General features: G+C 42.5%; 1 protein-coding gene across 1 annotated transcript in view; it reads right to left on the bottom strand.

The window, feature by feature from the left end:
* aacs (acetoacetyl-CoA synthetase) overlaps positions 1-12,975 on the bottom strand; it is a 128,410-nt gene that overhangs the window by 68,765 nt on the left and 46,670 nt on the right. The window contains exons 6-7 of the mRNA XM_078421702.1: positions 10,528-10,642; positions 3,586-3,667 (exon numbers count right to left, since the gene is read on the bottom strand). Of these exons, the coding sequence (XP_078277828.1) occupies positions 3,586-3,667; positions 10,528-10,642 (197 nt within the window). The remainder of the gene's footprint in view (positions 1-3,585; positions 3,668-10,527; positions 10,643-12,975) is intronic.

Raw genomic sequence — 12,975 nt, forward strand, 5'->3', positions numbered from 1 at the left:
ACTTTACGCCCAACGCAACAAATAGATAGACAATAATCTATAAAACAATAAGTTATCAGACCACAATAGTATAATCTAGTGTAACTTATTCAAAGTCCATAGTAGATTGTTGCTGAGGCAAGGCTGTGCAATAAAATGGAGTCGCAAGGAACTACAGATGCTGTTTACAAAAAGTAAACTCAGAGGGTCAGGCGGCATCTTTGGAGAAGATGAATTAGTGTGGTTTGGGGTTTGGACCCATCGTCAGACTGATTGTGATGGGAGGGGGGAGAAAGCTGGAAGAGAGGAGAGCAGAACGCCTGGCGAGTGATAGGTGGATAGTGCAGTGTCGGCATCTTTGTGACATCACTTCAGGAAAGGACTGGGCACATCCACTGGGTGGCAGCACTGGAAGGTGCACGAATAAGCATGTTCCACACACAGCAGAATCAAGATATAGGCTTGGAAGGCTGCACTTGTCACCTCTCCAAAGTTATCCCAGGGAGTTGCTGTGACCTGCTGGTCCTCGATCAGAGTGCAAGGATAATGCACAGCCAGCCAGAGGAAAGGTGACCCAGAATAACAGCTTTTTGAACAGGGTTTTGAGCGGCACTTTGACTTTGCTTCAAAAAAAATTAAAAGAATACTCTGAATCTAACCTGAGATACATTATGGTCCAGACCCTACCCATGTTCTCTGGGGATGCAGCCTGACCTGCTGAGTTACTCCAGCACTTTGTGTCCTACATTATGGTTCATATTAGTTATGTGCCTTCAGAAGGCAGTGGAGGCCAATTCTCTGAATGCATTCATCGGCCTGCTCGGCTCGGCCGCAGCACTTTCCATCGCCCGGTGGGGGCTCAGGACTTTCATCGGCCTGCTCGGCTCGGCCCTGGGACTTTCCATCGCCCGGTGGGGGCTTCAAAAAGTTGGGAGCCTCGATCACCTCGTGGCACCACGGGAGAAGAATGAGGAGGAGATAAGACTTTGCCTTCCATCACAGTGAGGGTATGCCTAGAGCAATCACTGTGATGGCTGTTTGTGTAAAAAATTATATCTGTGTGTCTTGTGCTTTTTAATGTCTACTGCCGGACCCTGACGTGAGAGGACGCTGGCGTTGTGTATTCGCCGCTTTTCCGTCAGGATAGTTTGTCTGTTTGTTTCTATGTTAATTGTTTTTGTAAAGCGCTTTGAGCATGCGATAAGGCGCTAAATAAAATAAATGAATTATTATTATTATTATTATTCAAGAGAGAGCTAGATAGAGCTCTTAAGGATAGCGGAGTCAGGGGGTATGGGGAGAAGGCAGGAACGGGGTACTGATTGAGAATGATCAGCTATGATCACATTGAATGGTGGTGCTGGCTCGAAGGGCCGAATGGCCTACTCCTGCACCTATTGTCTATTGTCTATTCATCTAAGAGCAACATGTAGGGCGATTTTATCACCATGGAATTATGCCTCAATAATGAACAAGACATAGAGTAACTGGAGTAACTCAGCGGGTCAGCCAGCATCTCTGGAGAACATGAATTAGTGAGGTTTTGGATTGGGACCCTTCTTTGGACTGATTGTGGTGGGATGGGTGAGAAAGCTCAAAGCTTTTTAGTTTTTAAAAAAACACTATTCTTGGGTAGTAAACAAATGAATTTGAGGAGAGGAAAAAGTGCTGAGAAAGATATTATTACAGAAGAACAATAACAAATTCCACCTCATACATCCTATATAGTGTTTTTATTAATTTTCAAATAACATATCAACTAAACTGCTGAGTGCACAAAATAATAGATCTTTAAAAAGTTTGCAGTATGGTCAGTCACACTAATAAAACAATGTTAATACTTGGGCCTAGAAACCAGGTCACTTTTTATGGCAGAATTCGGAATTTAAATGTTCAATTTAATCATTTATAAACAATATCTCATGTATGTTTAATCAAGAGTTTCTCTCTCATCCAAGATGTTGTAACTTTTTTTATATACAGGTAAAATAATACAATATAAAATTATAGGATGCATGCCAGAATTTTAATTGTGATACAAGTCAGTACAATCATTCTGCAAATATTTTTTTGAATTACATTAAACAAACAATTGCAATAAATTACCATTTGTCCCTTAGGCTGAAACCCTGGCAGCTTAAGGCAACCAAAGTAGTTCAGGCATTTCAGTAGGAATCTAGTTATCTCCAGTTTGGCTATACAGGTGAAGGTTGAAATTATTATCTGCATTTGAAATAATTTCTAATGAGCTATGAATGTTCTGGCAAAACATTAACTGGAAAACTTTGAAAGCAGTAGCAAACGAATGATCTATGATCCATGGAGGTGTTAGGAAGACTAGACTTTCCTCAGACTATTGAGTTGATGTTGTGTGGGCACATGCACAAGTTTGTTCCAAGTTTGGTCTGCACTACTAAGCACCAGTGTGCCCATTACAATAGGGCCTTGCTTGAGCCGTGGCACATAACATAGGCATCAGGATGCATCGCAGCATGGTTTGGGAACTGCTCCACCCAAGACCGCACGAAATTGGAGAGTCGTGGACCTGACCATCACACAAACCAACTTCCCTTCCATTGATTCCATCTACACTTCACGCTGCCTCGGCAAAGCCAGCAACATAGTCAAGGATGGGTCACACCCCCGGTCACTCCCTCTTCTCCCCTCTCCCATCAGGTAAGAGGTACAGATGCGTGAAAACGCACACATCCAGATTCAGGGACAATTTCTTCCCAGCTGTTATCGGGCAACTGAACCACCTTCTCACCAACTAGAGGGCGGTACTGACTTCCCATTTATCTCACTAGAGACCTTCAAACTATCTTTAATCGGATTTTACTGGACTTTATCTTGCACTAAACGTTGTACCCTTTATCGTACAGCTGTACACTGTGGATGACTTGATTGTGATCATGTAGTCTTTTCACTAACTGGATAGCAAGTGTCAAAAAAGTGTTTCACTGAACCTCGGTACATGTGACAGTAATAATAATAAGCTAAAACTAAGCAGTAGGCCAAAAGATGATCAAAGTGTGCACCTGTCTCCTCCACCTCCTGCCACCTCACGACAGCAATTGCCAACGTGTCACTTGGGTTCAGAATCTGGAATGGCTCAGGCATGATTTAATAGGAAGGGCATTATTCACCTCGAGCAGCTATCGTGGTGGTTTGGACTTTCTAAGGAAAGAAAAGCAGGAACTGCTGTCAAGAATGACGTCCGTGGCACCTTCATGTTGGCATAATGGATATAGGAATGATGCCATTAAGCTGGAAAATGTGCATAAAAGATGTAAGAGGATGTTGCCAGGACTCGAGGGACTGAGTTATGGTGAGAGATTGGGCAGTCTGGGACTTTATTCCTTGCAGCACAGGAAGCAGTGGGGTGATCTTAGAGGTAGTTTAAAATTATGAGCCGCTTAATAGACAGGGTGAATACACACGGACTTTTTCCTGGCGTTGGGGAATCAAGAACTGGGGGCAACTTTTTCCACACAGAGGACTGAGGACATATGGAATTAAGTGGCTGATGCAGATACAGTATCTGTACACTGCAGACGGCTTGATCATAATCACGTATAGTCAAGTGCATTATTCAGAGGTTTTCACCTGTTTGGTATCCTAGACAAGTCCACGGCCTCTTTTGCTTTGACATACGGCATTATTACTACCTTCTCCAAGTCGGGCAAACCTGCAGGAGCAAATAAGAAAGTCACTTTGATCTATTTGAACACCACAATTGAGAGAGCACAAAATTCAGGTCATCAACCAATGCTTCCATAGAAAATCACCGACTACCTGTAATGTGCAAGTCAATGCATTCTGACATCCGTGCTCTGTGTTCAGAACGTAAGTCAGACAAGAGCTGGAGACCAAATGCAAGCAGACAAACAGCCACCTGCAGACTTTTCCGCTCTGTACAGCAGCCATGACAGAAAGGCAACCATTGTCACCAAGGTTGCAGCTAAGGGATCGACGTGAGACGCAAATCACACTAAGCATGATCAAGTACAATGATATCACATTTTGGCCACAGTGTGTTGCTGCCTTACAGCACCAGAGACACAGGTTCGATCCTGTCCTCGGGTGCTGTCTGCACAGAGTTTGTACGTTCTACCTGTGACTGCTTGGGTTTTCTCTGGGAGCTCTGGTTTCCTCCCACACTCCAAAGATGTGCAGGTTTCTAAGTTAATCAGCTTTGGCAATTCAGTCATTGTAAAATTGTCCCCAGTGTGTGTAGGATAATGCTAGTGTACAGGGTGATCGCTGGTCGGCGCGGACTTGGTGGGCCAAAGGGCCTATTTCCACGCTTTATCTCATAAATCAAAAACAAATGGAGAAATTTTTCCTTCAATGGTGCTGGCAGCAGTACTTCTAGAATGTGAAATTTCGAAGATCGATGCACTTTTCACTGTACCTCGGTAAACTAAACTGAACTGACTATAAAAGTGAATCTTAATCATATTGTGCAAGAGATGCATAGGAGCATAATTACTTATTTGCATGATTATTGTAGAACATGATCATTTATTTTTATTTTTTAAATTATTATTTTGTTTAGAAGCATGGTAATTTATTATTATTTTTAATATTATTATTTTATTTGGAAGCATGATTATTTATTATTCAGGACCCTGATGATTTATTATTTATCATTGTAATATTTATTATTTATTTTATATAATATTATTCATCTGACTTATTATTTATTTAGTTATCCATTTATCATCATTCAATATTATTTGTTGTTTATTTTATTTATTATTTGTTCTGTTTATTATTCATTTTATTTTTTTAGCAACAAGATTTTGATGAGGAGCATGATTACTTTGTTCTCTTCTATGTCTTGTTATGTCATAGCATTGATCAGTGTGCAGGAAGGAACTGCAGATGCTGGTTTAAACCATAGACACAATAAGCTTCAGAAGGGCCTCGACCCGAAACGTCACCCAATCCTTCACTCCAGAGATGCTGCCTGTCCCGCTGAGTTACTCCAGCTTTTTGTGCCTATCTGTGGCATTGATCGGAGCAGAAACAGGCACCTCAGCCCACCACATGCAGGTTGACCATCAAACACTCATTTACACTAATCCCACTGTAGTCTCCCTCCCCATTCCCATCAACTTTGGCAAGAAACTGGAACACCCTGAGGAATCCCACATGGACGCAGTGGTGAACATGCAAACTCCACGTAGACACAACCAGGCATCTGGATTGAACCCAAATTTGTTGGACCTGAGGCAGCTGCTCTACTATCTGCACTATTGTGCCACCTGTAATTTTAGTTTTTAGATTTTTTAGTGTTAGAGTATTCAGCGCGGAAACAGGCCCTTCAGCCCACCGCGTCCGCACCAACCAGCGACCCCCGCACATTAACACGATCCAACACACACCGGGAACAATTTACAGTTAAACCAAGCCAATTATCCTAGAAACCTGCATGTCTTTGGAATGTGGGAGGAAACCGGAGCACCCGGAGAAAACCCACATGGTCCCAAGGAGAACATACAAGCTCAGTACAGACAGTACCCATAGTCATGGTCAAACCTAGGTCTCTGGCACTGTAAGGCAGCAACTCTACTGCTGCACCACTGTGCCGCCCAATGAAAATGGTTTGGGATCTCACTCTTCATTTTCCCTTCCCATTCCCACGCCGACCTTTCTGTTCTGGGCCTCCTCCATTGTCAGAGTGAGGCCACAAACACATTGGAGGAACAGCACCTCATATTTCACTTGGGCAGCTTACACCCCAGTGGTATGAATATTGATATCTCTGTAACCCCTGTATTCCCTCTCTCTGCCCCACCCCTACCCCAGTCATCCTGCCAGTTCCACTGTAATGCATAAATCCCTTTGTGTCATGTCTTCCACAGATATACAGGTTTGTACTTTAATTGGCTTCGCGAAAAATTGTAAATTGTCCCTAGTGTGTAGGATAGTGTTAGTGGACGGGGTGATTGCTGGTCGGCACGGACTTGGTGGGCCAAAGGGTCTGTTTCCGTGTTGTATCTCTGAAACTAAAACTAAGATGTTTCCTCGTCTGTTTTCATTTTGGGTTTCCAAATTTATTAGGCAAAAGGCTAAGAAACATTATAAAAATACTTCTAAATCCTCCAAGATCATTGTTAATTTATGTACGTTAGGCAAATTTAATCCGTCTCTTGAAGACCGTCATTATCTTTTGTTGAGACGAGGAATTTTCATCCAAGTCATCCTGGACTGGTAAAGTCCAATCACCTTTTTGACCAAACATATTAGGTGCGCACAATGTATAGTTTAGTTGCGTTTCATTTAGAGATACAATGCGGAAACAGGCCCTTCAGCCCATTGAGTCCACTCTGACCAGCGATCCCGGTACAGTGGCATTATGCCACACACTAGGGACAATTTACAATTGGTACCGAAGCCAATTAACCTACAAATTTCCAATGATTAACGATGATTTAAGTTCAGCAATGCAAGTAACGCAATTGTTTTTTAATGATTTAACCCAAGCATTATCAAATCAACTGTAACTGGTAATATCCCTATGTAATAAAACGTAATTTTTTTAATATCGAGGTCTAGATGTGAACATTTCACCTCATGTCATACATATTATTTGGAGAACAAAGTAAAATTAAATTAAACCCAACAGGTTTTCATGCCCACAAAAGTAATAAAGTTTTGTTTTGCTTGATGCTCGACATTCCAATATGTGTCCCAATGCAAATGGATGATTTTCTCCCAACCAAGTTAAATTGTAATTTAATATTTGCACTGTGCAGCAGCTGAGAGTTTTAGATGCATGTAGCGATGATTTTAAATTACATTTTTTTTAAAATAATATCAAATGAATATTAAAACATGTTTTTGAAATTATTTCACCTGTAAGTGCTGAGTCAACGACTCAACCAACTCAGAGATACATCTTCATTAAAAAGTCGGCAAGATAAGTTATGTCAGATGCCATTAGTTCCAGTGCCTAAATTCAAAATGTTGCTTCCACATTGGTCCAACTATTTCCTCAATTACAGAACGTGTAACATGTGATTTACACCCACAGATTAAATGTCAGATAGGCAATGTTGCAGTTTAAATTGTCATACACTCCTGTTGCAAGAGATATTTTAGCCGCTTTTCAAGCTAAGATTTAATCCTTGATATAAATCACACCACAGACCCACTCTTGTGGAATTGCACTCAACATCTTGTTTAATGATCCTGCAGATAGTAAACGCTTTCAATGCTTCAGTTCTCTACCAAAAATATTCAAAATGAGAAGCAAAATCTGCACATACTAGAAATCTTAAAAATAAAATAAAAAATGTTACTGGAAGTAATCAGGTCAAGCAAGAAATAAAGTTAATATTTCACATCAATGACTTTTCAACAAAACTAGGAAAAGTTAAAAATAGGTGATGTTTTTAGATCGCTGGGTAAGGGGGAAAAAGGTGGACAAACAAGGAACTGCAGATGCTGGTTCACCAAGGAAAGACACAGAGTGCTGGAGTAACTCAGCGAGGTCAGGCAGCATCAGCAGATGCATCATCGAGAGCCTGCTGACGAGCTGCATTACAGTCTGGTACGGGAACTGTTCTGCCCACAGCCACAAATCACTACAGAGAGTGGTGAAGACGGCACAGCACATCACTGGCAACTGTCTCCCGGCCATTCGGGACATCTTCTACCGGCGGTGCCTGCGGAAGGCACGCAGCATCACCAAGGACCACAGCCACCCAACACGCAGGCTGTTCTCCTTGTTACCGTCAGGCAGACGATACAGGAGTATGGCTGCACGTACCACCAGACTTAAGAACAGTTTCTACCATCAGGCCATCAGGCTTCTGAACTCATAAACACTTTTCACATCATACCTATTTTTAATATTGTCTTTTTACCTTACTAATGTCATTTTTAAAATCTTATTTATCCTTGGGATATTACTGCTGAGGTGACCCGTTGTCTTGTCAAATACATTTCATTGTACCGTTGACCCTGTGCCAACCTACATATGACAAATAAAATGTATTATTATATTCTGGAGAACATGGATAGGTGACGTTTCGAGTTTGTACCCTTCAAGGGGCTCTGACCCGAAACATCACCTATCCATGTTCTCCAGGGATGACCCCGTTGGGTTACCCCAACATTTGGTGACTTTCCAGGGGAAAGTGGGAGGTGGGCTTGGGAGAATGGTCTATAAATAAGTAGAAACCAAGAGAGAAGGACTGACACAATTGGCAATAGCACTGACTAAGAGTGCTGGAGTGAAGGCTTCGACGTCGCAGCTGATTTATCTGGAGGAAATGTAAAACAGGAGAGGAAGGAAAAACAGAAGGAAAAAAACAGGAGTGGCTGGTTATCTGAAATTGTTGAATTCAATGTTCAGTTCCAAGTGCTGCAAACTCACCGATTTAAAGCAAAAAGAGCTTGTTTGGGCTTTGTTGGAGCAGTGCATGAGGCCAAAGATGGAATGCATCCACACTCCTGAGGTCACATGCTAGTACCAAGCAAGTCTTGCCCACTTTCCCCAAAGCCAATACCCTAGAGAAAGAAACTAACCGCTGAATACTTCAGTTTAAGTTGTTCACGTTATTATATTTGCTTATATTGAACTCACTGGACCCATATTTGAACAATGTAGCTCGAGTGCCAAATGGCAAACAAACATTATTTACTCTTGAAGGGTTTGAGCTGATAAAGTGATGTATTGGGAAAGCAAAGGTAGGTATTATTTTGCTAATCATAGCCAATGTATGTAGGTTGACACTGAAGTCGAGAAGTAGTTGTACAAGGAAGCAAAACTGTATTTTTCGCCACTCTTCAAAACAAAATCAATTATGCCAATAGTTGCCAATCAGCCATGATCACAATGAATGGTGGTGCTGGCTCGAAGGGCCAAATGGCCTCCTCCTGCACCTATTTTCTATGTTTCTATGTTTCTAGTTATTCTTTTTTTAGACCTTTTATTCCTCTTCAAAGAGAAGGCTCTTAATGATCATAAATATTACGATGGGTTTGAAGAGATCCGCGTTAAAGAGGATGCTGACATATCTAGGGAGATGATCAATGTAAGATTGTCACTCATAAATTCAAAGCTAATTCAGGAGAAACTTTGTGGTTAGAATCTGTGGTTGGAAATGGTTACTAGAAGGAGAGCTGAAGAGAACAGCATGGATTTAATGGAAAAGAATACAAAGTGCTGGAGTAACTCAGTAGATCAGGCAGCATCTCTGGAGGACATGGATAGATGAAGTTTTGGGTTGAGACCCTTCATCAACCTGCTGAGTTACTCCGCCACTTTGTGTTCCAAATAAGATTGCAGCATCTGCAGCGCCTTGTCTTGGATTTAAGGATAAGCTTGATAAGTGCCTGGCAGAAAGAATAGAACGATTTGTTGCTGGTGTTAGGTGAAATGACCTGAGACAGGTACAAAAGTGTGAAAATGCACAGCTCCAGGTTCAGGGACAGTTTCTTCCCAGATGTTATCCTCCCCTCCAAGACCACCTCCCATGAACCAACCTATCACCAACTACAGAGCGCTCCTGATCCAACATCTACCTCATTAGAGACCTTTGGACTATGTTTAATCGGACTTCGCTGGACTCTATCTTGCACTAAATGTTAATCCCTTCACCCTGTATCTGTACGGCTTGATTGTAATCATGTATAATCTTTCTGCTGACTGGAGAGCACGCAAACACAAATGGTTTTCACTGTCTCGGTACGTGACAATAATAATAAACTAAACTAAGACAGTCTGACACAGCCTAAACACAGACCAGCTGGGACACGTCTCCATTTCCATACTGTATGTTCTGCAATTCGCATAACGTCATAAGTGAGAGGAGCAGAATTATGCCATTCAATCATGGCTGATCTATCTCTCCCTCTTCACTCCATTCTCCTGCCTTATCATCATCATCATATCATATATATACAGCCGGAAACAGGCCTTTTCGGCCCTCCAAGTCCGTGCCGCCCAGCGATCCCCGTACATTAACACCATCCTACACCCACTAGGGACAATTTTTACATTTACCCAGCCAATTAACCTACATACCTGTACGTCTTTGGAGTGTGGGAGGAAACCGAAGATCTCGGAGAAAACCCACGCAGGTCACGGGGAGAACGTACAAACTCCTTACAGTGCAGCACCCGTAGTCAGGATCGAACCTGAGTCTCCGGCGCTGCATTCGCTGTAAAGCAGCAACTCTACCGCTGCGCTACCGTGCCGCCCAATAAGCCTTGACATCAATACTAATAAAGAATCTATTCATCTCTGCCTTAAAAATATCCACTGACTTGGCCTCCACAGCCTTCTCTGGCAAAGAATTCCACAGATTCACCACCCTCTGACTAAAGAAATTCCTTCTCATCTCCTTCCTAAAGGAACATCCTTTAATTCTAAGGCTGTGACCTTTGGTGCTAGACTCTCCCACTAGTGGAAACATCCTCTCTGCATCCACTCTATCCAACCCTTTCACTATTCATATGAATTCCAGTGTACATTGACAATTCACAAAGGCTCTTTAAATAAATTAGAAACAGATAATAAAATCTAATTACCTTTCACCACATTCTGCAGCTTCTCCATGTGATCATGCTCTTTGCCATTGTAAATAACCGCTTCTACTGAAATAATTAACTTTGGTTGGATTTGAGAAATCCTGTCTAATACGCCCTGTGGAAAAATTGATCATGGTAAATCTTACAAAGCATGTTGTTATTTTAATCAATAACAAAACTAACTTGTATGGTCGGATGAAATTAAGGCATTATTTACAAGTTTAGTTTAGTTCAACTTTAGAGATACAGCACAGAAACAGGCCCTTCGGCCCACCGAGTCCACACCAACCAGCGGCATAGCAGTAGAGCCGCTGTAGACTTACAGCGCCAGAGACCCAGGTCCTGACTACTGGAGCTTGTGAAGTTTGTGGAGGGGGGAAGGGTGTCAGTCTCAGTCTACCCCACGACAGAAGGGGGAGGAGTTGTACAGTTTGATAGCCACAAGGAAGAAGGATCTCCTGTGGCGTTCTGTCCTGCATCTTGGTGGAACCAGTCTGTTGCTGAAGGTTGACCAGTGTGTCATGGAGGGGGTGAGCTGGATTGTCCAGGATGCTCCACAGTTTGAGGAGCATCCTCCCCTCCAAGACCACCTCCCGTGAATCCAGCTCCGCCCCCAGGATGGAGCCAGCCTCCTGATGAGTTTGTTAATTTTATTGGCGTCCTGCTGCCTTTGTCTTGCTGCCCCAGTACAAGACAGCAAAGAAGATGGCACTGGCTATGTGGTTAAAACAAGATTTAATGGAAAAATGCACGCAGAATACCAAGTCATAGTTCCAATCCAAATGAACCGTATCAATTTTAGATCAAATGATGAGCGTTTGAGGGCACAGGGCCTGTACTCACTGGAGTTTAGAAGGATGAAGGGGGGGGGGGGGGGGGGGGGAGGGGGGGGGGGGAAGGGGGGGTGACCTCACTGAGACTTACCGAAAAGTGAAAGGCCAGGATAGAGTGAATGTGGAGAGGGTGTTTCCACTAATGGGGGAGTCTAGGACCAGAGGCTATAGCAGAATAAAATGACGTACCTTTACAAAAGGAGGTATGAAGGAATTTATTCAGTCAGAGGATGTATCTGTGGAATTCATTGCCACAGAAGGCTGTGGAGGCCAAGTCAATGGATATTTTTAAGGCGGAGATTGACAGATTCTTGATTAGTACACGTATCAGGGGTTATGGGGTGAAGGCAAGAGAATGGGGTTGAGAGGGAATGGCAGATCAGCCATGATTGAATGACGGAGTAGACTCGATGGGCCGAATGGGGTTTCTTTACAGCATCTTAGTACAGGTTGATATTTTAAATGTCATTGTTTAACACCAGAGCAAAACTATCAGAGGAAACATTTATATCCAAAACGCACTGACATTCACAATTAAACAATCAGAGCACACACAAATTACATGTGCTAGTTCAGAGAAAAACATCAGGGCAACATTATAAATTGATTTCGATCTCAATTAAATCTCCACACAGCAAAAAAAATACTGGCAGGTTGGGGGTGCAATTAGCACAGACAAACCACGAGAATTCAATCAAATCATTTTGAAAAATGAGCTACAACAAAGAAGGTCACAAAAACATTGAGAGATTCAAAGACAAACAATTACGAGGCAATCAAAGGAGAGAGAAACTATTGATTGGCTTGGGAAAAATAAAGATTAGAGGCAACCATGACCATTTGTTAATAGTATAGAGGGGCAGATCCAACGTGAAAACCTTGGTGTTTTCAATTGTCTGTTCAATTAATGCAAGATTATTTCACTGCAATCATCATCAAGAACATGACTGAAGTTGGGGATTAATGTCTCCAATCCGGCCATTTAATTAAAAGCTCATGATGCCAAATCCCAAAGAATGGCTAAGTTGCACCAATCTTCATCAGTCACTTCAGGAACTGTGGTGAACCCTCGATCTCTGTGATGAAAATGAATGATCAACTAATGTCTCAGAATTTGACATAAAACTGCATATGGACAGTCCGTTTATGATGTTGGCAGAGAAAGCGACTAGAAGCGATTACGCAATTCTGGAGGTAGACACAAAATGCTGGTGTAACTCAGCAGGTCAGGTAGTATCTCTGGGGAATAGGAATAGGTGACGTTTTGGGTTGTGACCCTTTTCATCACACCCTGACTAGAGGTCTGATGAAGTATAAGAAAATAACTGCAGATGCTGGTACAAATCAAAGGTATTTATTCACAAAATGCTGGAGTAACTCAGCAGGTCAGGCAGCATCTCGGGAGAGAAGGAATGGGTGACGTTTCGGGTCGAGACCCTTCTTCAGTCTGAAGAAGGGTCTCGACCCGAAACGTCACCCATTCCTTCTCTCCCGAGATGCTGCCTGACCTGCTGAGTTACTCCAGCATTTTGTGAATAGAGGTCTGATGAAGGATCTCGACCCGAAACGTCACCTATTCCTTTTCTCCAGAGATGCTGCTTGACCCGCTGAGTTA

The sequence above is a fragment of the Rhinoraja longicauda genome, chromosome 25 (assembly GCF_053455715.1).
Source record: "Rhinoraja longicauda isolate Sanriku21f chromosome 25, sRhiLon1.1, whole genome shotgun sequence".
Lineage (NCBI taxonomy): Eukaryota > Metazoa > Chordata > Chondrichthyes > Rajiformes > Arhynchobatidae > Rhinoraja > Rhinoraja longicauda.